At 41.0% G+C, this 24,622-nt stretch overlaps 1 protein-coding gene across 8 annotated transcripts in view; it reads right to left on the bottom strand.

Moving 5' to 3' along the window:
* LOC117872006 (sodium channel protein type 5 subunit alpha-like) overlaps positions 1 to 24,622 on the bottom strand; it is a 336,265-nt gene that overhangs the window by 241,112 nt on the left and 70,531 nt on the right. For all 8 annotated transcript variants that reach the window (XM_034759944.1, XM_034759938.1, XM_034759936.1 and 5 more), the window contains exons 4-6: positions 13,510 to 13,599; positions 9,138 to 9,266; positions 3,523 to 3,614 (exon numbers count right to left, since the gene is read on the bottom strand). In XM_034759944.1, the coding sequence (XP_034615835.1) occupies positions 3,523 to 3,614; positions 9,138 to 9,266; positions 13,510 to 13,599 (311 nt within the window). The remainder of the gene's footprint in view (positions 1 to 3,522; positions 3,615 to 9,137; positions 9,267 to 13,509; positions 13,600 to 24,622) is intronic.

Here is a 24,622-nt window from a genome sequence, read left to right as displayed (position 1 = left end):
TACTGAAATCTAATGAAAAGATGATTGAACTCAATGGATCCTTTGACTTCAGTGGGTCTACTCCAGATAGACACATACTTAAAGGTGTCAAGTATCAAAGGGGTAGCCGTGTTAGTCTGGATCTGTAAAAGCAGCAAAGAGTCCTGTGGCACCTTATAGACTAACAGACGTATTGGAGCATGAGCTTTCGTGGGTGAATATCCACTTCGTCGGATACATGTAGTGGAAATTTCCAGAGGCAGGTATAAGTATGCAAGCAAGAGTGAGTCAGGCTAGAGATAACGAGGTTAGTTCAATCAGGGAGGATGAGGCCCTCTTCTAGCAGTTGAGGTGTGAACACCAAGGGANAGCAGTTTCTCTTCCCTTGGTGTTCACACCTCAACTGCTAGAAGAGGGCCTCATCCTCCCTGATTGAACTAACCTCGTTATCTCTAGCCTGACTCACTCTTGCTTGCATACTTATACCTGCCTCTGGAAATTTCCACTACATGCATCCGACGAAGTGGGTATTCACCCACGAAAGCTCATGCTCCAATACGTCTGTTAGTCTATAAGGTGCCACAGAACTCTTTGCTGCTCATACTTAAGGGTTTGATTTTCAATAGCACTAAGCATTAAACTAACTGCTCCCACTGAAGTCAATAGTAAAACTGTCGTTGTTTCAGTAAAGCAGAGTTAAGCTAATGTTGAGTGTTTCTGAAAATCAGCCCCTGAGCACTTTGCTGGGTAGAAGCCTTACATCAGCTCAGGATCTGGTCCATTATTTCAGGAAAGCGATTTCCCCAAGCTCACAAATTTCAGGTATTTCCGTAAATAAATAACCAGATGATGCAAAAGTGTGACTGGAAATCACCTCAGGTCTTTGCAAAAGAGAGTGAATTCCAGCAATCACCCTCCTTATCTGAGAAATAACAAAGGCATCAAAAATACAATGCAGCCCAAGAATGGCATTTAAGATATTACTGTTCATCATTTTTCATTTTAAAATCAACGGTGTGGTAATATTTCATCTCGGCAAAATCCTATATTATTATTAAAGACCCAAACTGAGCTCCAAAATAGACTTCTAAGAATACCTAAATATTTCTTTAAAAAGAAGGACAACTCACCTGAAATTATCTACTAGCACAAGAGCTCTCCTGCATCTCTGTTTTACTAGCAATTAAATAGATGCCCAATCATTCATATCTCTGCATTTGTGTAATTTTACATGCTCAAAACACAGGTAATCTTGATGGTAAAATCCAAGGGCCAAATTCCCTGCTGGAAAAACTCCATGGAGTTATGTCAGCAAAGTATTCGGCCCCTTGTATCATGATATTAAAATAGTTATAAGAAGATTAGCTGACTCTACATCCAGAGGATGAAAAGAGAGAACATGTGTTACTGCGTATTGCACTAATAAATTATCTTTGATATCTTCTTTCACCAACTAATGGCTCAATCAGGTATTTAATAATACAGAAAGGTTTGGTGTATTTTAAATAACATCTTGTACTCTCCCTCTTCTCATTACAAAATTACTTCTATTTATTGTCTGAAGTCTAAACAAGCTTCAGCTCACTTTCTGATTTCTTAAAACATCACAGAATTACCACACATAACTCAGCAAAATTGGTAGGCTCTGCTTTGAAGAGGTTCAGGATTGAAGACAAGATGGAAACTGAAAGGCATCCTGTGGAGATGACTGTCCCTCCAGGTTAGTCTTCAAATTACTGGCAAAAGAGAGAGAGCTCTTTTGTGGTTAGGTTTTTTTTTTTTTTTTTTTTTTTGCTTAGCTATTACTGCCTTATGTGATCTGTAAATCATGGAGCTCGGCTTGCAGTTAAACCACGGCTTTCCCCAGCAGAAACATTTTCACAGTGAACACCCTAATTGTAAAAGATCTTAACAGAACTTTTCTGCTTGTTTGGGTTTACCCTTCCAGGATGACAAATAAAATACAAAACAGAAATGCTACAGGTTTTCAGAAGCCTCAGACCTCTTACACTACTCAATAAAGGCCAGATGTTACCATCTTTCCTCACACTGAGTATTATGACAGGTTTCAGAGTAGCAGCCGTGTTAGTCTGAATCCGCAAAGAGAAGAACAGGAGTACTTGTGGCACCTTAGAGACTAACAAATTTATTAGAGCATAAGCTTTCGTGGACGCATCCGAAGAAGTGGGCTGTAGTCCACGAAAGCTTATGCTCTAATAAATTTGTTAGTCTCTAAGATGCCACAAGTACTCCTGTTCTTCTCTTTACTGAGTGTTATCTTACTTTGCAAGTAGCTCCACTGATTTTAATGACACTAAGACTGGAATTAGGCACTACTCAGCATGAGTAAGATTTGCAGAATCTGGCTCTAATTGTACAAGGTGTGTTCTTAAAATATGTGCAGCCTAACCATAGTATTTATGCCTAACTTTTAAGCTCTGTGTGGCAGTTGGTTATCATAGCTGAGAACATGCATGACCAAATATATTTAAGCCAGGTCATTTATTTTGATTTTAGTGTCATAGTGCAAGTGTTTACAATCTACTGGGCTGAAAAATTTCACTACACTTAAATGACTATGCTTGATTTTGAGCAGTCTTCTTAATTTTTCAAATATATTTAACATGTAATTGCCAACATCTGTTCAGGATAATCATCAACAGGATCTACCATGCACGGTTTTTGCGATCTTCTCTACCTTGCCATGCAGGTTGTATATTTTAAACACTGAGGCTGAATGAGACCTGTCCATAGATAACACTTGGCAAGAATATATTTTCATGGAGCTAGCTCTGAAATGGGCTCATCTCTGAATAAATCACTAATTTGAAACTATTATTAATCACAGTAAGTAATAACAGCTAAAAATGGGATCAAATAGTTTGATTAAAACAACGCGATAGGAAAAGGGGTTAATTTACTAATGGAACTGTGTCAAAACACTGACTCTCTTTGGGATTGTTTCATTGAAAATGTGAAATATCAATTGGGAGAGATCCTGTCTCTACTGAAGTAAATGCCAAAATTCCCACTGACTTCAACAGGGCCAGAATTTCAGCCAGGGTTGCTATCCAATATAAACAAGACAGCACCAGAAGAATTAAGGCACCTATGTTTCCAGCCATAAAATGAGTTCAATTTTTAGCACAAACTTTGACTTGTCTGCAGAGGCACTTGGAAGTCATCATTTATTCTTTCATTTTTAATATAAAAATCTGAAGATGTTAATGGAACTTCATTGCCATTTTCATATGGTTCATGAATGAGTACTTTATGGATATGATTAATGATACACTGTATACAAAAGCTTATTATACAGTAGTACTCGTTTTAGTGAGCTTTGTCATTTTGGAAACAATTGTGATTCATTTTGCCCACAATGCAGTATTGAAAAACATATGAAAAACGTCTTCTATTGACAGGTCACATTCCCTACATTCATCCATTCCCAATCAGTATCTATTATATTAAGTCATTTGTATTTGCTACTGGAAATGGCATGTAGGCTTTAACTGCAGCCTGAGTGTTTAACCTGATTTTCACCTGAAATGACTGAGATTGTTTTCAGCGCCCGAAGAACTCTGAACGTTCGTAAGGCTGAGACATTGCCCAGGTCCACAAATTCAGTTATGTATCTGTAACAAGGGAAAGTCACACACAGACAATGACAAAACGCCAGCAAAAAACAACAGTCAAGGGGACAAGGAGAGACAGAGAGAGAATCACTTGTAGCTGAGCACCAATATGCAAGGATCAGGGCTTCTTACCTGGGATTACTGTAATAGTTTTAAAAGCTTTCAATACCCTGAAAATCCGAAGAGGTGCAACACTGACTAGTTTCACAAATTCTCCTACATACCTGTAGAATTAAATCACAGTTATTTGGAATTATACAGTAGAGCATGCTATTGGATTGAATGAACAGTGCATTCACTTATAAGAATGAATGCATCTGAATGAACAGTTCACCCACTTTATAAGGCTGTTCTTATTTGCCATTCTTCCTGAGTATATCATATCGTACAGGATGCTAAATGTTCCCTACATCATAAATCTTACAAATCAGGCATAGATTTCTTTAAAACTATACGTAGGAGTTGGTTATAACAGTGCTCAGCTGTGCATATTATATATATTATACCATCTTATTTCAGTTTTAATCCCCCCAGGAATTATTGAAAACTTAAAAAAAAAAAAAAACAGGAAAATAAATTTCCTATCATAGTTTTAAAAATTAACTCTACAATATTCCCTGTAATACTGACATAACAGATTAAATCAATCACATATAATAAAAGAGGAAATATCAACGTAAACAATTCCAGGGGATTATTTCTCATATATTGCTTTGTTACATTGCACAACTGATGTGAGCTCCGAGAGACGATGAGAAAAGTATTTATTTATTGCCTGAAATTGCAGAAGACAGATTTTAAGAGAGGACTATACTTTCAATCCTGTGGTAATGCACTTGTCATAAAAAATACTGGTCCTGACACTCTACAGCCTTGCACATCATGTTGTCACTGATACTCATGCAAAGTGAGGTAAAATGTGAGTGTAAATGCTACTGCTAGGGTAACTAATTGGAGAACTCTGATTTGGGGTTGTTTCACAAGCTATTTCCTCCAACCTAGCGTAATGTATGCAGCCTGTCCACCATCTCACCTTCTAACCTCTTGGGTTCGAGCATGATTATGGGAAATTATATTTGCATATTTTAGTTCCCACAGATCCTCTATCCAATGGAATTTGTGTTTCAAGGATGAAGCTGACTGGATTTTGTGCAGATACCTCTGGAGGGATTACAGAGCAGCCTCTCCACACCTGCTAATCCAGATTATGACCTGCAATAGTAACATTGGTTCTCTTTACCAGAGTCTCATGGGAGAGATTGAGCAAGCAGATTTGCCTAATCAGTAGCTCCTCCCTTAGCCACCCTCAATAGCTCTCTATTCCAGCCGAATGAGGGCTAACACCAAAACTCCCTTTTGCAGCAGAAGGGGGTGTGAAAACTTCCTTCTGCAGCTGCTATTCCATCCCTAGTGGTAGAGCCTCCACGTTGGTTTGAATTTCTTTCTAGCTGTATGTAATTCAGTTCCCCAAATGTCCAGAAATTATAATCTGTGGTGATCAATGGCACGTGGATGTGGTTTTGATCACCACAGATTTGTAAGAGCATATTAATAATCTGTAGATGAGTATATATAACCAAATGATACAAGTGATATTGCCTTTTGTTCACAGTATGGCATTTAAAAACTGAAGAGCAAGCCCAGTGAGTGCACAGGACTACACTGTAGTACTGTATATTGTATGCTCCCGTGCGATGTAGAAAACAGACCCTGTGTACATTCTGTAATGCTTACTGTTCTATTGCACTAATAGATGCTGTCTGTATCTATGACCTCTACAACTAGTTCCATTATATGCTCAGGAGGGGAGATACTGTAATTCCACAGTAATGACCTATTAACTCTAAAAGAAACTATGGGACTTATACAATAACATCTGCTAACAAAACAATTTTATCTCTTGATAGCTGTTCAGTTAACTCAGGCCAACATTATATATATTGGCTGGGCACATCAAAGCTTTACACCCATGAATTTGTCTGGGATAAACACCTCGCATATTTCAGCACTCTCCATCCCATTACGAATCCTCACACACTATTCACTGCTCATGCTTCCAGGTGCATAGGCAGAACTACCAATAGTATCACACCAACTGTAAGCAAACAAGACTGTAGAGCTACCTGAGAGTCAATACAATTCTGGTTTTAATGATTTGTAAATTGCGTTTATGTAAGGTACAAATCATGTCAGAATAGAGCCCAATATCCAATGCCTCTCACTGTCTGCTGTTAAATATACCTGGAAAACAAGATTCATAACGTTCAGATTGTCTTGCAATCAATTTTAACTCTCTCACTGCTACTTGAGTGCCTGAAGAACTGTTTCCTACTGGAGGAGAATACGATTGTTTCTATTGCATTCCAGCCCTACCCAATAACTGAACCCCTCAATTCTGTCAAAAACACATTTGATTAAAATATGTTAATACAGAATGGCTTAGAATAGGCACCAACAGGAGTATAAGCTGATTCTGAAGCATCCGGTTATTGAAATAATTTTGTTTCATCTGTGTTTGTTTTTCACTGCAGACCCTCTATTTTAGGGGGCCTTAAGTGATTAAAAAAATCATTTGGGCAGTAATTTGGCATGCCACCTAGGAGCAAAATACTATTCTCTTGCCAAAGGCTGTAGTATCTTACTTACAAGCAGACCGGTTTCAAGATAACTCTTTATTATGAGCAGGCACTATATACAGATATGAGGTAAAGAAACTTTCTACTACTCTGTGTAGCTGCAGCCAGCATCTTCCCTGTCTTGGGCTTTGTTTCTGCCGCAGAAAGAAGTGTCCCAGGAAACCCAAGGACTGCATTTACAGTGCACAGGAAGTATGGCATCTCTACACTTGCTGGAGAACACACTCTGTAGAACAATGGGGCCTTCTGTGCAGGTGCTACGAAGCCACTGGCAGGAGAATTCATACCACTGCAAGAACTAAAACACATGCACAATATCACAAAGAAGGAAAGTCCTGTAGGCTCTATGGGCTAAATCTTAGTTTCTTTACAAGTGGGGGAAATTCATCCTAGTGCCACCAAAGTGGCAGAGCCACCAAAGGCCTGTGATCTGCTTAAGTCCCAAGTAAACTAAGTGGGGCACAAGTTTTGTGCTGGCTCTCTCTGCACAGGAGTGAATTTCACCCCGTTCAAGTAGTCCTGTGATGCAGCGTGAGAATAGAATATCACCCCCCGCCCGCTCAGCTGAGAAGCGGCAGTGCAGTAGATGCACAGCCACTTTGCAGCCTCAAGGCTAGATAGCCTCTGCATCATGGCAGGCCCACCATTCTTACCGTTCTCTCCTGGTCCACTCTTACCCATCCTCAAAGTCCTTTGTCTGCTAGGGTAGCGGGAACTGCTGAATAACACAGCTCCACCATATACCAGAGTTGGAGGCTCCCGCATGAGCTCCTTGCCCCACCCACCACCTCCTGGACAATGGAACTACACTACCTTGCTTCTGCTACTTGCTGACATTTCAGGCCTGTGAAGGGGATGGCAGAACTGTACCACTCCTCCCCTGTGCATTGTTCCACTCTACTTTTAAATGCAATAAAGAAGGTTCACACACAGCACCACAGGGGGAACATATTTAACACTAACTGATGCAAAAAGACAACTAACATGGGGCCTCTTCTTCAGTGCACCATTTTTAAATGCTTATCACAGGCATGCCCAGATGCTGATTTCAGAGTAACTCAGGATTACAGAGTCAGAATCTGGCCGTCTTAATACTAGGTCTGAGCCGAAGACCACTGAAGTCAATGGGAGGATTTTTATAGCAAATAATGGTAATTATTTTACACCTCTAAATATTGTTCTTTTGAGCAATATTAATAGAAACTTATGTCCCAAACCTGCCCCCATAAGACTCCTGCATCTAACTTCAATGCCCCATAGCTGTGCCTGGACCAGGGATGGATGGACACATTTTACCAAATTTTGGATCCACTCAAATATGATGATTCAGGAGTTCAGCTCAAATATCAACGTTTGCATTCTGCTGGAAGGAGACTTTAAACAAAGCAGGCAGAGAGAACAAAAATTCAATGGGGAAAAAAACAGCAGAAAAATGTAGCAGAAAACAGGTTGGGGTGGGGGGAGAGAAAACAAAATACAGAGATACCAAGAGCGGAGAGAGGATGGGGAAGGAGAGAGGAAGAGAGAAAATAATATATTGACAAAATAAACACAGTGTATTCGATATTGCAAAATACAGTTTGGGGCTGAATCCCCAGGGCATCACTCCAGGTTTATGCTGGTATAATTCCACTGAAATCAATGGCCCAGATTCTCCTGTGCAGTGAGATCTGCTTGGAGCAGGATGGGGGAAGGTATCAAGGAGCTGATTGGTGGGTTCTGACTTTCTGAGATGATCTGCACGGGCCCCAGGCTCAAGGGTCCACGTTCCAGCAGGGGATCGGTGGAATTCACCGCTTTCTGACCACACACACTGCCTATACTCAATCAGGATGGCGAGGTGGGCACAGAGTCAGACATGAGTAACTCTGTGTCAGCTGAGAGCTCCCCCAGACCAGAGATATTCTTGGCTGGACAGAGAGAACCTTATTCCCAGTATTTGCAACAAGCTTCTGTTTAGCTTCAAAAAAATACAGGGGGGGTACCTAAATCCCCATAGAAAAAGTATTGGGTTAAGTTACAGGGGGGAAAAGGAGTTTGTCAGCTCAGTCTAGCTTAGTGACCAAAAGGATTGCCTGAGAGCGTTGCAAATCCCAAAGCTTTGCTATGTTCTAACCTCCTCTCAATACCACGTCCATTGTGGGCCAGAGATTCCTCAGCACCTCCCCACTCTACATATGCCAGACCAGTGCAGGGGGCACCTTTCAGGGAAAAACTCATAACTTCTTATTTCCTTTTTAATTGTGTTATTATCTTTCTGGCTTCTGGTGTGTTATTGGGGGTCGGGTGAGATTTCTACAGGATTTTTATTTTATTTTAGGTAACTACTAATTAAAATGTGTTATTTATTGTTAACAATCCCTATTATGCATACTAGTTACTATTTTCTGTGTACAAGAGGGAGACAGTCATAACAAACATCAGAGCTACCTCTGTGGCCTGTGTCAGGGATGGAAGTATTACAAAGCAGAAGGCATTTCAATTTTTATTGCAATGCAGTTATCACTAAACAGATATATTTATGTATTTCATCACTTGCATTCTCATAACACTTTCCATCCAAGAATCTTACAGCACCCTACAAACATGAATTAATTAAGTCTCATAAAACCAGGTATTATTATAACCAATGTACAGATAGATAAACTGAGGCACAGAGAGGTTAAACAACTTGCTCAAGATCACCCAGCAAGTTGCCAAAATCTGTACTGGAACCTAGGAAAAAGTTTCCTTCTCTAGAACCACTCAGGAACAATTCCATAGAGATTTGTTGTAGCTGAAGTATTGTGCTAGTACACTGGTGAACAACAGTTACTAAAAAGAACAGGTGAAAAGTGGTTATACTGCATGTCACACGCTTGAAAAAGAACAATGGAATGCTACTTACGCCATAACAATGACACTGAAATCCAGCCAATTCCATGGATCTCGAAGGAAGGTGAATTCTGTCATACAAAATCCTCTTGCCAGTATTTTTATCAATGATTCAAAAGTGTAAATGCCAGTGAAAGTGTACCTGGGGAGTAAAGTGTCCAAGAAAATCAAGAGCATTAGCAGTTAATGGAGAAGAAGTTGAGGCACACTCAGCTTATTCACTCTGGGCCCAATCCTACTCAGATGAGAAATTCCTACTCATTACAATAGGATTACTCATATGAGTAATGGCTGTGGCATCGGGCCCTTTGTGAGCTGCTTCATGTGTGGACCCGGTGAACATATGAGAAATGGGAAAGCACATTGACAGCCTTATAATGAATGCAGGCTTCATTGCAGCGTATCTTGATGAATCTGCAGTCAGTGAGTGAGGCATGAAAACTATCTAGAAACATTACGTTACTGGACTCTGAAGCACGCCAGCAATAGTCAATGGGAAAGGAATGGATTATGTAGCATTCCTTGTTATAGCTCATATTTAAGTGAAAGATTCTATTCATACCTCTCATCTCTTTCTATCCAGATCATATCAATGTTCAATAGATGAAATAATGGCTAAGCTTCACCTAAGGCATTACAAAGACACATTCCCAACTGCAAAGTTCCTGATGTTTCACTGTCTGGTAAATAACACCAGTCGCGAGCATTAAATAGCAGTGTAATGCCCTAACTGAAAATATGCATTATATGTAATGATTTGGACCTGCTGGAATTTAAAAAGGGGGCAGAAGTGTGTTTTTATTTAATACAGTAAGTTGTGTACTACCAACAGCTGCTTCACTGCGAATGACAAAATGGATAGACATATTCCAGCAGTTTTCCTTTGCAATAAATATAGTTGGACCAAAACTGAGCACATTCTGCATGGACAGTAGCCAGGGACCGGAGCTACAGGATTCAGAGCTGGATCCCATTTCACCCAGTAGAGTTCCTGGGTGAAATCCTGGCCTCATAGGCTTCAATGGAGCCAGGGTTTCACCCTATGATTAGTCAGGTCTGGGGATTTCCCCTCAGGACGATTTCTAATAAAGGACTGAAATTATATCGCTCTAGTACTTCAGAAAGAAATGGATTTTTAATAACATCAGTAGAAAAACTTAGATTGTAAGCTCTTTAGGGAAGAGGCCATCTCTTTGTTATGTGTTTATGCAGTGCCTCAACACCATGGGATCCTGGCTTGCCTGTATCTTTTTCCTTCACTCTTGATCTGTTGGATTGTTTTGCCCACTTGGTTGTCAGGACTGTGCTTTACATGACCAAACCATCTCAGACTGGGCTGCCTCATTTTTTCCATTGGTGAGTGTTAGAGAGATGCCCAAAGTTAACACACACACCCCTCAGATAATAATAAATAGTAATCTTTAAAAATACATCACCAACAACCCTCTCTACCACCTGCCCCCCTTGGCCTCTTATTTTTATTTTTAACTCCTCTGATGAAGTGAAGATGCATTTGATAACCAGGCAGAATTCTCATTCTGATTTTTGTAGGTGTGCCCCCATTTAAAAAAAATGGGACACACACGAAAAAGCCTCACAACTCATATGCTACCACATGGGTCTCTTCACTGGAAATAGCAATTTGTGTGTAATTTTCATTCCCCAGATTGCTGATTCTCTGTCTGGTCTAGTCTGTGTGTACTAAATACATGCATAGTCCATTAATGCCAGCTCACACCTGATCCCAAATCCACTGAAGTCAGGAGTCATGACTTGACTAATGGGTGTTAGCTCAGGCCCTCATGGTGAAATCCTGGTTCCATTAAAGTCAATGGGAGCTTTGCCAGTGACTTCAGTAGAGCCAAGATTCTACCCCAGTGCTCATAATCTAAAGAATGGAAACATCATCATATAAAATTGCATGAACACACAAATACCACAGTTTGGTTTGGTGTTTTGCAAGAATAGGTGGTGTAGCAAATAAGGGCCAGATTGTGCCCAGCTGTTTCATGAGTGCACTAAGAGGGAGGCAGAATGCAAAGTCTTCTTGTACTAGTGCCCTTAGTTCTGCAGCTGGGCACAATTAAAGCCCCTCTCAGGGCCCCTGGAGGTGCTAGCCACTGAAGAGTCAATGGCCCTGTTCTCCCTCCACACCAGCCAGCAGAGTTCAGTCGGACATTACATGAGTGTTTGAGACACCCTATAACATACGTGCTGGAACTACAGGTGCTGCCGCACCCCCGGGTTTAAAGTGGTTTCCATTTTGATTCAATGGCTCTCGGGCTATACAAATTGTCCCAGCACCCCTCCCCTCTAATGGTGTGAGCTAGCAGGCCCACTGTTTCTGCGAGCCTCCCTGCAGTTTTGGGAGAGGAATTCTCTCAGAGCTCCAACTGGGGCAGTGTCTCTTTTACTGAGATCTTCATGGCTTCTAGCTTTGGTGCTGCTTCGGGTATCCAAAATACAGGCCAAGCAATTGACAGGGGCTCTTTAAGCCTATGTTTTCATTAATAAATGTGAAAACATATACAAAGAATTAAAAAATAACTTTGCTGTGCATACACTCGTTAAAATGATAAGGACCTTTCCTTTGTTCAACATGTCAGCTGGTTTATTTGATTTCACAGTCATCGTCTAATTCTGAATGGATGTGGAGGAGGTCCTTCAGCAATGCAAGAGTTTCTATAACAACAGAAGCCACTCTGTTAACTGATCTTTTGGGGCCAAGTTAAATCCATTTCTTTTTTTCAAAATGTAAGTGTTTATTCCACTTATTTTTAAGTGGTGCTTTATAACATATGTACAGAGCACCGCTCTCTCGGTAATTGTGGGGTTCTGCATCCTCACTGAGGCAACAAGGCAAAACAGATTGATTTTAGCTTCTCAAAGTGTATTATTGGTCTAATTTTACAAATAATTCTTTAATTTAAGTTCATCAGGTCATTCTTGTCTTCAAAATTAGCTACCTTTGAGTTTTTGCTTTGAATTTGAGGAGGAAAGACTGAGAGGTATTTTTTTTTTATGAAAAGGAAAGAGAAGGATTCATTCCATGCTGCGTGATCAATGAATGCTTCTGTTCTGGACTATGATTTGTTGCACAGCCTATTTGGTGCACTGAAGACATTATTTGCATTTTACTCACTGAAGGAAGGGTCTAGCACTCTATTTTTTCCCTCTAGAACATTCAAATTCCAAAGTACAGACCTGTAGACTGACTCATGCATCCACGTGATGTCAATATTTCAAATACATGATGGGTACTGTACTTTGTAACAATTTCCAATAGGAAAAAGACAACATTGTGGGAAGGGGTGTGGAAGAGAGCCACAGACATAGCTGTAAGGTAGTATACTCATACTGAAATACATGATGCATATTGATATTAGGATGTTATGATGATCAAATCAGCTGTTAGGTTCAGAGCTGGCTTAAAGTTAGTAATTTCGGGAAGCAATTCTTTTTCTAGAAGATGTGCCTTGCATGATCTTGGGAAGCCTAAAGAAGAGAAGGGCACTTTGCTGTATCTCCCTAAGGCCCTGACTAGGCCAGCCACCAGGCTAGAGAACAGCAGATGGCTGTGTTTATCATATGTCAGACAAAAATAAAAAGTCTGTTCTGATTGGTTCAATGAGCCAAAGTAATTGTTTAATGTACTATATGTTGATTAGCTTGTGCATCTGGTATCTATTTCCATAAGGAACATTTTCAAACAACTTACGGAAATGCAAACTTACCAGACTTAACTTTAAAACTAGCTTTAAAAAAAAAAACAGAACAAGGAACTGTCAGTTAAAGCTCTGAGGGTTTTCTGAGAATTCTAACCCCACAGAGAATTCCAAAGGTTTGGTGGTTTCTCATAAAATATATCTAGAAATTATTTGTATGTACCATAGCTCTTTTCATTATGGCCTTGGTCCAAAGCCCACTGACATCAGTAGAAGACTGCATTGATGTCAACGGGCTTTGGATTATGCCTTTAGGTTTGAACCAAGTATGTTCTGTAAGTATTTTCTGAAATCATTCAATTAGAAGTCCAGTAATATATTCTACTGTATCCAGCTTCTGAATCCCTTACATGGAAACTCAGGAAGGCAGGCCAATTTCAAATGGAGCTCGAATCATACCATGATTCCATTCAGATGTAGCATAGCAGGTGCATTTAGCAAAAAGTATGAGTTTGGTAGACTGAAAATTGTTAACTTACTTTCTAAGGGAGTTTTCTGAGGCGAGAAATACCTGGCAAAACATTTTGTCAGGACAAATATTGCACAGTAGTCAATATTAATGGAAAAAATTAGATAACAGCAAACAAAATGAGAAGACTACAATGAAAGAGTATAGAAGAGCTAAAGGGAAGGGATATACCGATCTGCAGAGATACTTACTCAACATATTTATTCCATGATTGAACCTCCGATTGTGCCATGAACACACAGTTGGTTAAAATAGTGCACATAATAAACATACTGAACAATGTAAATATATGAGTTAAGAAAAAACATGACTATGTAAAAAAACCTCAGAAAAGGTCCCTAACTTTTTCAAGCACTGCACATTAGATCTGACGACTCATTCATATTTTGTAGCATGCGTAAACATCAACACATAGAAGTTGTGTGCAATTATATATGAAGGAATACCTGGACACCTAATCACAGTAAAATCTTTGGGCTCTATCCTGCTTTATTTCATTACCTACATCTTTTACGCATATTTTGTACAGTAAAATGGATGCAGCGATTGTGCAGCATTCAGTGAATACAACACCCAAAACATATAATCATGTGAAGGTTTGGAGTTTGTGACAGCGTGCTTATGTGGGAACCTCAGTTTGAGAGGAGCATTTATGCATTTTAAACTATAAAAGGGAAACCACTCGTCTGCTAATTCTGTCTCAGTACTTTATGCTGTACCCTGAAACAAAGAAGAAACTATCAGTAGACAATAATATACAGGGAGAGATTGTGTAGGAAAACTGTATGAAAATCATGTATTCATCTTCAGGCTCTTGCTGCCCTCCCTCAAACCTGCCACCTTCCCGCTCTATTAGTATTGGGTCATCTGAACATGCTTGGCAATGGGGCAAGCTCTAGATCACGTCTTTTCCTTCACTCCAATGGGTTTTGAGTCATGCCCTGGGTGTGGAAGGGTCCTAAAGGCTAGTAGCTGCATGGCAGTACTGTAATTTTGCACATGTACAGGCCCAATTTACAAACATTGTTGCCTCAGTTGGGGCACCAAATATTCTATTAGGAAATGAAGAGCAATATTCAGCCTCAAATATGCATTCTACTCACCTAGATGCAGATTTGAGACCCCAAATATGGAACTAGACATCCTAAATTGAGTTCCCAAGTTTGAAAATTGTGTTTTCTAAATCACTTTCTTTAAAACAAAAGCTGCATGCTGTGAAAAGTACTAAGTGTAATGGGATTCTCATTTGTCCATAAAGGTTCACATTTTACTGATATTATCTATATGTGGGAAGCACAGAAGGCATAGGAAAATGATCTGGCATTTTGTCGATATCCTGGGATACACATAAGAGAAAAAAGAGAATCGGAATGAAATTTCCTTTGTTAATTGAGAAAAGATACACACATTTTCACCTCCCCCTTATCATAGTTCTGTGATCATTTTATGTTATAGAATAGCAATCTCCCATGAGTTTTGAGGGTATGTCTGAAATGTTTGTATCTAAGCTACATGAAAATCAACCTTTTGTGGAACTACAATCTCTGCTGAATACAGAATAGAATGTTTTCTGATCGACTGCATACGCAATGGCAAGATCAAATAGGTAGTAACCGCTCCATGTATTCCCATGTGCAAACTTAGAAACCAGTAATTGCACCCAAAGGGAATAACTCATCCAAACACATTTTCCACTGCAGGGGCCTCTGGCTCTTGATGAGCAACTGAAAGAGGGTATCTGGGAGCCAGCCTCATTTTCTTAATTCAGGCGTAGATTGGAGTGTAATGGTTGTGTCTATCTATCAAGTAACTTGATTAGGTTGTTAAATATTTTCAGGTACAAAAAGACTGAGCTTCACCTAGAAAATTGTGGATTACTTTTCAACTATAGTGAAAATTCTATGGGAAAAAAAAAATGGAGAGCAAGCGATTTTCAGGCTTTTTCAAACAAGCAAAATCTTCAGTTTAAGCCTAAACCAGGAAAGATTTGCAATCACTCTGTTTCGGCCCCAAAATATATCATATATCCCTTATATACCCATGTAGCCATACTGAGTAAGAAACTGAATCAAGCAACATTCCAGCGATGCCTTTATTAGAGGGAAGGGGCGCTAATCTTCTTGGTTTGAGACTAGCTGGAGCAGTCAAGAGGGCATTCAATTAACACCACAGGGGAAGGTGCTAAGGCAGCAGCTCTGGTACAAACTACATCTCAGTATGTCGCAAACAAATTGAACCAATGTGACGATGAACATGAAAAGATGACATTTTTCAGTTGTTTATGTACTACTACTAGGAGTCTGAGTAAAAAGCAAGAGGGGCTATATAATTGGCATTACGGAAACCTGCTGAGATGATTGGAATGTTAAAATCACTGGTTATAACCTGTTCAAGAAGGATACAATGGGTAAAAACTGAGGGTGAGGGGTTGCCACTACATATTAAAGATACCATTCCCTGTTTTAGAGTTACAGATTGCTCATAAGAGTAGGGTCTTGAATGCACCTGCATCAATGTGCTAACTGAGAAAGCCCAGAAAGGATACTGGTGAAGGTCTGTTACAGAAAAGGGCTCATTAAGGCATAACAAGAACCAATGCTTAAGCCAGACCAATTCAAATTAGAAATTAGGCACACATTTTTAACAGTGAGGATGATAAACCATTGGAACAAACTACCAAGAGATATAATGGATTCTTCATCTCGTAATGTCTTCAAAATGAAGATTGGATGCTTTTCTAGAAAATATGCTTTAGTCAAACAAGTTATTGGATTCAATATAGGGTAACTGGGGAAATGTGATGGCCTGGGATATACAGGTCAGACTAGATGATTTAATGGTCTCTTCTGGCCTTAAACATTACGATGTATGAAAAAGATGGGGCTGGTAGCATTGCCTCTTATTAAGGTTGCCACTGTAAAAGCCTGTTTGCAGTTGCTTACAACTGTGCCAAATTTTAACCATCTGAGCTGAAGTGTTTCATGGTATCTGCCTTTTTCCATCCCAGTGAAAATCTGCCCAAATTTGACCCAAGTATAAGCCTTTGGCGAAAAAAAATCTCACATCACACAGGTTTAGTACAGACTTGGATATTAGCAGCTAAAATCTCCACAGATTCTGTCCCCGGTGAGCCTTCTCAGTCCTCTCACTAACCCCTGTGCCAACCAGACAGTGCATTCACAGTGCCCACAGAGTGACTTAGCATGCTCCATCCCCTCACAGCTCTTACATGTAACCAGACTGTACATGCACTACCCCCAAAGAACCCCCCAACATCTACCATCCCAGGGCCACAGGGTCAAAACTGGACTTTCCCCGTAAGTGCTGCTTCTGGATGTTCCAGGCCAAGGTGGGGCTGGCCACCAGAATTTAGAGCAGGGAGACTCTTTCTCCTGTGCTGTTATTGATCACGTTACTGGCACCCCATCAGTGTGGAGCAGAAAGCCACCTGACTCAAATACAGAAGGGAAAAGCCCCAAAAGCCCAAAATACCCAAACTAATACTGCTTCTGCCCCTCTCAGACTCTACTGAAGTCCTCTACTTCTTGGCCCCTTCTCCTGACCCCTGCAGAGTTTCTCTTATCTTGCTTCCTCCCCCATTTGATTCCCTCACTGCCTCCCTTTCCCAGGGACTCTGGCATCTTCTTGAAAATTGCTGAGGGTCTCAGTGGGCCACTTAATGATCTTTCCAAATATTGTTTGTACTGTTAGCTAACTATTGTAAAGCACTTTGGATAAAAGCACTATATAAAAAAAAACTTTACTCAAATCATAATTTATCAGCGTGGCTCCAGTAATTAGGTGGGTGGACCTTCATTCTCTTGTGCGCGGCCGCCCAGGTGCGCACCTTAGAGGGAACTATTCACAGACCACCTGAACGGACCACAGTTTGAGAACCTCTGCCTTAGGGATCTCCCTGCTGCTGGTAGGCCCTATCCCACAGTTCCCCCATTGGAGCCTAAACTAATCTCTGTGGGTCTTTTTACAGACCCTTTCTCAGGGCCTTCCACCGCAGCTTGCCTACTCTCTGGTCCCTCCCCCAGATGGTGTTCCCAGCTCTATTTAAGCAGTCCTTTCTGATTCTCCACTGCTGGGGTCAATTATTTAAATTAACTCACCCTACCACACTCAGGTGTGATTACTAATTATCTCTGAGTTGCTAGGTCATAGGCAAGGCTGAGCCTAGCTTGCATTTAGAGCCAGCCAGCCCATGATATACATCCCCCCACCCCCTTCTAAAACCTTGCTCTGTCCCACGGCAAGTGTTACCACCTATGCCGGAGACCGCCCCATATTTTTTCCAGCTCTCCCTTGAGGTGGTCAATTTCCATGAGCAATTGCTCCTTTTCTTTCACAGCTTGCTGTCTGGCTTCTTCTGCAGCATCCAGGTCCCCTCAATGTGTCTCAGTCAGGAAAAGCAGGTTTCTAACATCCTCTCCTTTCATTGTTGCATTACAGCCCTTCTCACAGACCTTGTTTTTTTCCCCGTCTCTAGAAAAGCCTCCACCACTGACTTCTGGTCTCTTAGGGCTGCCTGTAGAGTTTGCCACAGGTCACCAGGTTTCCCTTGCAGACTCACCACTTTCAACTCCTGGTCCCCATGGGTAGCCATAGTCACCAGCATATCCTCTGGTTGTCAAGGGGTAACTAGTCAGCTGTATCAGGCACTTCTTAACCATGGCATCCATCTTCACAGTAATCTCTGTGTTTATGGCCACCTCTACATGGCTTGTGTCAGTCTCTGTAATTCTCCCACCCTAATCTCTCTTGCCTTTTCCGTGTGGCTCTCTTGAATAGCTGTACACTTCTTTGTCATCAATACCACCCCTGGTTCACTTGCCTCCTGGGTATTCAGGCCATCATATGCATTCGTATCATTCTACACTCCTTTCTTCCATTGCTTACTCAGGTTCCTGCATCTCTTCCTGCAATAAGCACATTTCCTCTGAGGACAATGCCTTTAGATATGGCCCACTTCTGTACAACCAAAACAGATAACACTTGTCCATGTCCTGGCCTGTGGCTGAGTTTTTCTGGCTTTTCTCACAGTTCAGCCTGGCAAATCGTTTTCCCCCAAACTTACATAGAAGTCTTTCTTAGATGGCCCATACAAAAACCACCATAACATCCCCTCAGACTTACTGGACACAGGGTATTGCAACGTTAATTTTCGCCTTTAAAGTTACTTCTTTAATCTATGATAACTAAAGCTGACGTACATGAGAACATCCATTAAGAATTTCCTTTTTCCAATACCACACAAGGGAATGGAGCTACTATGGACATTATCAAAGACAAGATTGAAACAAACCTCTCACGGAATATTGGCGATATTTGTGCATATGTAGTTACACAAACAAACATGTAATAATGGAATTGTGTAGGAGGAGAAGGGTTTACAAGGAAAGGCAAAAACAGGGCTGTTCATAAGGGTCTTAGATTAGCTTCTGCTTTAAAATGTTGCATAGTGCAGTGCTCTTGGGACCAATGAAAATAATTTAACCACTTGGGGGGGGGTCACATTCAGGGCCTCACTTTGGCAGCACAAGACAGCTTGAAGGCCAGTTCATCCAACAAACTGAGTTTCCACATGGACAAGGGAGGTGCTTAGGTGGCATTTCACTTTATTGACAATGCGATTTTTGTCCTAGTCATTAAAAAAATAAATATTAAAATATAAAATATTGTTAAAATATTCGATTTTATACCAGTTTTTATTTTAACTTGAAGATCAACCTATACGTGACCTAGGCACAGTCCACACATTCAAGAAATACTGATAGTGTGTGCTTTGGTTTGTTATAAGTAGACTAGTCTTTGTAGACAGCCCCTTAAACTAATCGGAGTTTGATTTCATTCTATTTCATATGCTACATGACAATAAAGTGCAGTGATTTGCATGAAACTTCACCTGCATCAGCAAACCACCCACTTGGAAGCAAAAATCTGAAAGCCTTTGGACAGTTCTTTAAATGAACCTTAACCACAGAGGATGGTGAAGTTGAGACACAGAAGCACAGAGAGGTCAAGGAATGCCAATGCAATATTAAAATTGAGCAGAGACATAGCAGGAAAATATCAAAATGTAGAGATCAAAGAGAGGGACAGCCAGGAGACCATATACTTACATTGTAAGGTCATCGGAGAATCTTTTTTTGTTCTATTTGTAGAGTACCTACCACAATAGGGTCCTGATCCATGACTTGGTCTCTTAAGTGCTACCATGATACAAATAATAAATAAATAAAATAATAATAATAGGATGGCCTAAGGAGCAAAATAGGACACCAGCTTGGAGTGCTAGAGCCAGGACAGTCAAAAGAAAGTCAGAAGAGTCTGGGAGATTGTAGAAAAAGGAATGTGGAAACAGAAATAAGGATCTATGAACACTGCTGATAATTGAGAATGAGTAAGAGGAGCTGTGGACAAAATAGTATGTGATTTTGTAATTTAGACTATTTCATGATGCATATGAACAAGGGAGCTGAATTAAGGTTACAAGAAATCAAACTGTGGTTGGAACTCAGGATCTGACCCATCAACCCCAATGTTGCCAGAAGTGGAGTAGCCAGAAAATTGAGAAAACAAAGGGCAGAAGTCAAGGACAGAGAAGGTGTCTGTAGCTTGTCTTGTGCTTAGCTTGTAAGCTCCTTGGGGCAGGGATGTTTTTTTGTTTGGTGTTTGTACAGTGCCTAGCACAATCGGATCCTGCCATATGGTTGCATCCCTAGGCATTATGATAATATAAATAGAAAAAAGAGTAATACAGTAACTCCTCACTTAAAGTCATCCCGGTTAACGTTGTTTCGTTGCTGATCAATTAGGGAACATGCTCGTTTAAAGTTGTGTAATGCTCCCTTCTAACGTCGTTTGGCAGCCGCCTGCTTTGTCTACTGCTTGCAAGAAGAGCAGCCCATTGCAGCTAGTGGTGGGGGCTTGGAACCAGGGTGGACCGGCAGCCCGCCCAACAGCTCCCCACTCCCCTAAGTTCCCTGTGCAGCAGCTGCTCAGCAGGCTATCAATTGCAGCTGTCCCTCCCCCCACTGCCATGTGCTGCTCCTGCCCTCTGCCTTGGACCTGCTCCCCGAGACTCCTGCTTGCTGTGCGGGGGCGAGGGAAGGAAGAGGGGGGCTAATGTCAGGGTGTCCCCCCTTGCCCTCCCCCTGCTCCCTGCTTACCCCATCTTCCATAGAGCGGGGGGGGGGGACAGCAGGGCTCAGGACGGAGGTAGCTTGCAGCAGCTGCGGTCTCAGCAAGCTGATCTAATTAACAAGGCAGTGTACTTAAAGGGGAAATGCACATATCTCCCACCATTCCTGCTGCCTGGTACAGTGAGTTAAGCCTTGAGGGCTCAGCCAAATTCTAGTTCATCATTTAGCAGTAAGGGAAATATCCCACCCTCTGACTCCTCCACCTCAACCAAGCTTCACAATCATCATCACTGTGTACCAGTATTAAATTGTTTGTTTAAAACTTACACTGTGTATGTGTATATATAGTTTTATGTCTGGTGAAAAAAATTCTCCTGGAACCTAACCCCCTCATTTACATTAATTCTTATGGAGAAACTGGATTCGCTTAACATCGTTTCACTTAAAGTCGCATTTTTCAGGAACATAACTACAACGTTAAGTGAGGAGTTACTGTAATAGTGTAGAGTCAAAGGGTATTCTTGTAACTTCACATAGAAAGAGGGGCTGACTTTACTCCAGAGACAGTGCTGATCTATGTTCCTGAAGCTTTGACTGGGCATTTGGCCTGAGACTTGAGATGCTGTCAGTAATCTTAGTGATGATTGCCTTGGCACATTAGAGGTCGATACCTGCTCCAAGTCCTTTGAGACAGTGCTTGACTTAGCAACCTGCACCTAATACATGCTGTTTCAGGGATACACGCTGATATTTCAAGCATTCTAAAGCTTCAACCTCCAACCTGGGTGGAGGAGCTGAGTGCTTCTTCAGAACTCTGTTACAAGTCCAAACCGAAGAAACAAAAACACTTGTCTTTGTTTCAGGATTTACTCACAGAGGCAGGTGGAAGAGATGAAAGGAAGAAAGTCTGATGAAATCTTAGCTTGGAAAAAAAAAAAAAAAGCTTGAATCAACTGGGCCATGGACCCTACCGAAAGCTCTAAGACAACAAGCACATCTGTGTGTAATGACAAAAGGAAGCAGCAGTTTGAGATGCTTCCTATCAGCAGTGAGAAAGGAACTGTGTGTAGCGGTTTTAGGAGCTGCTACATCCACCTGAGCAGAGTTGGGTACATACCACCTACTGCCAAGGTGGTTTAAGAGATTTACAATTGTAAAGCTTGGAGAATTCCACCAGTCAGGTCCTGGACACTCAGAGAGATGGGACTCAGTTGCAATATTTAGGTTTGGAAGAATATTATGTGGTACCATTGTCTGGGCTGTTTGTACAGAATACAATTTGTTTAATGAGAGTTTAATAATATTAGCTGACAATTAAATAATGACTTCAGCTGGGATGGGAATATCTTGTAGTCGTGTGAAGAAAAGGCTGAGTATAGCATCCGATATCAGTAGGGTGTGTGAAATTAGTAGGGTAATGAAGGCCAGAGTTTCAAGTGTGTTCAGCCCTCACAATTGAGGTCAGGTTTTCAAAAGAGCTCTACTCCCACTTCAGCCCCAGACTGAAGGGGCAAGAATTTCAAAAGTGCTCGAGCTGCGTGCTGAGCACATCTGAAAATCTGGCCATTCCATTCAGGTGCCCAAATGGGAGCTGTTGGGTGCTGAACGCTTTTGAAAACCTGGCCTTAGGGGCTGATCCTGCTTCCACTGAGTCAAAGGCGTATCACAGACAAACAGTCACTAAAACAGACAGTAGGATACAACTCTCTATACCAAAAGGCCAAATTCAACAAAAGTTTGCTGGCTTCCACTCAAGTCCCTTAAAGTTAGCTTGTGTGAAGATACATAAACCAGAAGCCAAATATATGTTCATGCGGAACCAATCCCTTCGTCAGACTTATTGTTGGCTGGTGCTTGAAGTAAAGATACATTCCCCAGGAAAACAATTAATGTACAGTTAAGATGACTGTGTCTTCATAAATTATTCACAATATGAACACTGAAAATTTGCAGATGACACCAACCTAGGAGGAGTTGCAAGCACTTTGGAGGACAGGATTAGAATGCAAAACAAATACGGACAAATTGGAGAATTGGTCTGAAATCAAAAGGAGGAAATTTAGTGAAGTTAAGTGTAGTGCTTTGCACTTAGAAAGGAAAAATCAAATGCACAACTGCAAAATTGGCTAGGACTGGTGGTAGCACTGCTGAAAATGATTTGGGGTTTTAGTGGATCACAGATTGAATAAGAACCATCAATATGATGCTGTTGTGAAAAAGCTGCAAAACTGGGGTGTATTAACAGAATTATTATGCGTAAGACATGCAAGTTAACTGTTCTGTTCTACTCGGTACTGATGAGGTCTCAGCTGGAGTACTGTGTCCATTTCTGGGTGTCACACTTTAGAAAAGATGTGGACAAATTGGAGGGAGTCCAGAGAAAAGCAACAAATATTATAAAAGATTTAGCAAACCTGACCGATGAGGAAAGGTTAAAAATCTGAGCATATTTGGTCTTGAGAAAAGACAACAAGGGGGGAAACCGCTAGGTTTTCAGATACGTTAAGGGCTGTTATAAAGAGGACAGAGATCAATACTTCTCCATGTCCACTAAAGGTACAACAAGTAGTAAGGGGCTCAATCTGCAGCAAGGGAGATTTAGGTTCGATATTAGGGAAAATTTTCCAACTATAATGGTAGTTAAACTCTGGAATATGTTTCCAAAGGAATCCCCGTCATTGGAGGTTTTTAAGAACGGGTTAGACAGACAGCTGTTAGGAATGATCTAGGTTTACTGGGTCTGCCTCAGTGTAGGGGGCTAGACTTGATGACCTCTCAAGGTCCAACTCTACATTTCTATGATTTCAGTGTTAAATAGCCAAGAATACTCAATTCACATTCCAGCTCTAAATATAGTTCTGCCCAATCTCCTCCATATCATTTAATAAACAAAGAATGTTTAGAGAGAGACCTTGCTAATATAAAAAAGTAACAACCCTAGAACACAAGGTATCATCAAGCAGTTAACCATCAACTACTAACCAGGCCCAAACCTGCTTAGTTTTGAGAATTAGAAAAGATCAGGCCTATTCCGATCAGTGATACCATCTGTTGTTAAGTATCTATCTGCTAGCCCTACAATTATTACTTACTCTGACTCCTATAATTTATTCATTCAAGAACATGTATTTACACTTTCAGAATCACAAAAGGTGTTGAGCAGTGCTCGTCCCCAATGAAAGATCCCAGGGTGTGTTACTCAGAAAGATCTCCAAGTCTGAAAAATTGTCTGGTTGACTCATGTTTCACCTGTCACTCCTGGTCTCTCCCAAGATATACCAATAGAAATAAGCAGAAAGAGACATGCACAATACAGGAGAGAGATCTGTTTAAGGTACTTGATAACTACTGGTGCACATCACAGGGATTAGAGACTCCGATGGAATGAGCTAAAACAGTTCACCACCTTATGGAATTTATGCCAACTTTTTAAAACTTGGATCCATAAAGTTAGTCATCTATATCCATATATTGGCTCCTTAAGGAAAGCAGCCTGATTTTCAAAAGCACTGACCATGAGCAACTGGCACTGAAGTCAAGTGCTCAGCACCTTTGAAGACTAGGCTGTTTTTATTTAGGTGCCTTAAACATGGATGAAGAACAGGTACCTAGCTTTAGGCATCCAAATTTGAGAGTCTAAGAACTTTTTATATTATTAATCCAAATTTTGTTGGACTGCCATTTTGCACTAGTCCCCTCTATTCTTTGGCAAGTTAGAACTACTGATTGTCCCAAACAAAAGCGCCAGGCCAATCTTCTCAGTCCTTGAGCTCTGGATCTGAACTCAAACTTCACTTCTCAGCTACCCACTCTTTTACTGTCACGGGCAGAACCCAAAAGGCAAACCAATCTCTCTCTCTGCATATATCGATTTGAAATCACCTGGAGAAAGTATCAAAGGTAGGCACCTGTCACCAAGAATGGGAGCCAAGGCCACTGCAGCTGACTGCTGAAGTGGTGAGATTCCCTAGACCAAATGCCAGAACCATCAACACATATGCCAGGGCCAGGGCCAGGGCCTAACAATTCAAGCAACCCACTGAACTGAAGGGAAGGGGTAAGTTAGGGTTACCATTCGTCCGGATTCCCCCGGACATGTCCGGCTTTTTCGGGTTAAAAATAGCGTCCGGGGGGAATTTGTCAATGTCCGGAC

This window comes from Trachemys scripta, chromosome 2 (genome assembly GCF_013100865.1).
Source record: "Trachemys scripta elegans isolate TJP31775 chromosome 2, CAS_Tse_1.0, whole genome shotgun sequence".
NCBI lineage: Eukaryota > Metazoa > Chordata > Testudines > Emydidae > Trachemys > Trachemys scripta.
Note: the sequence above shows the minus strand (reverse complement) of the source record. Positions and strands in the feature narration are given on the sequence as shown.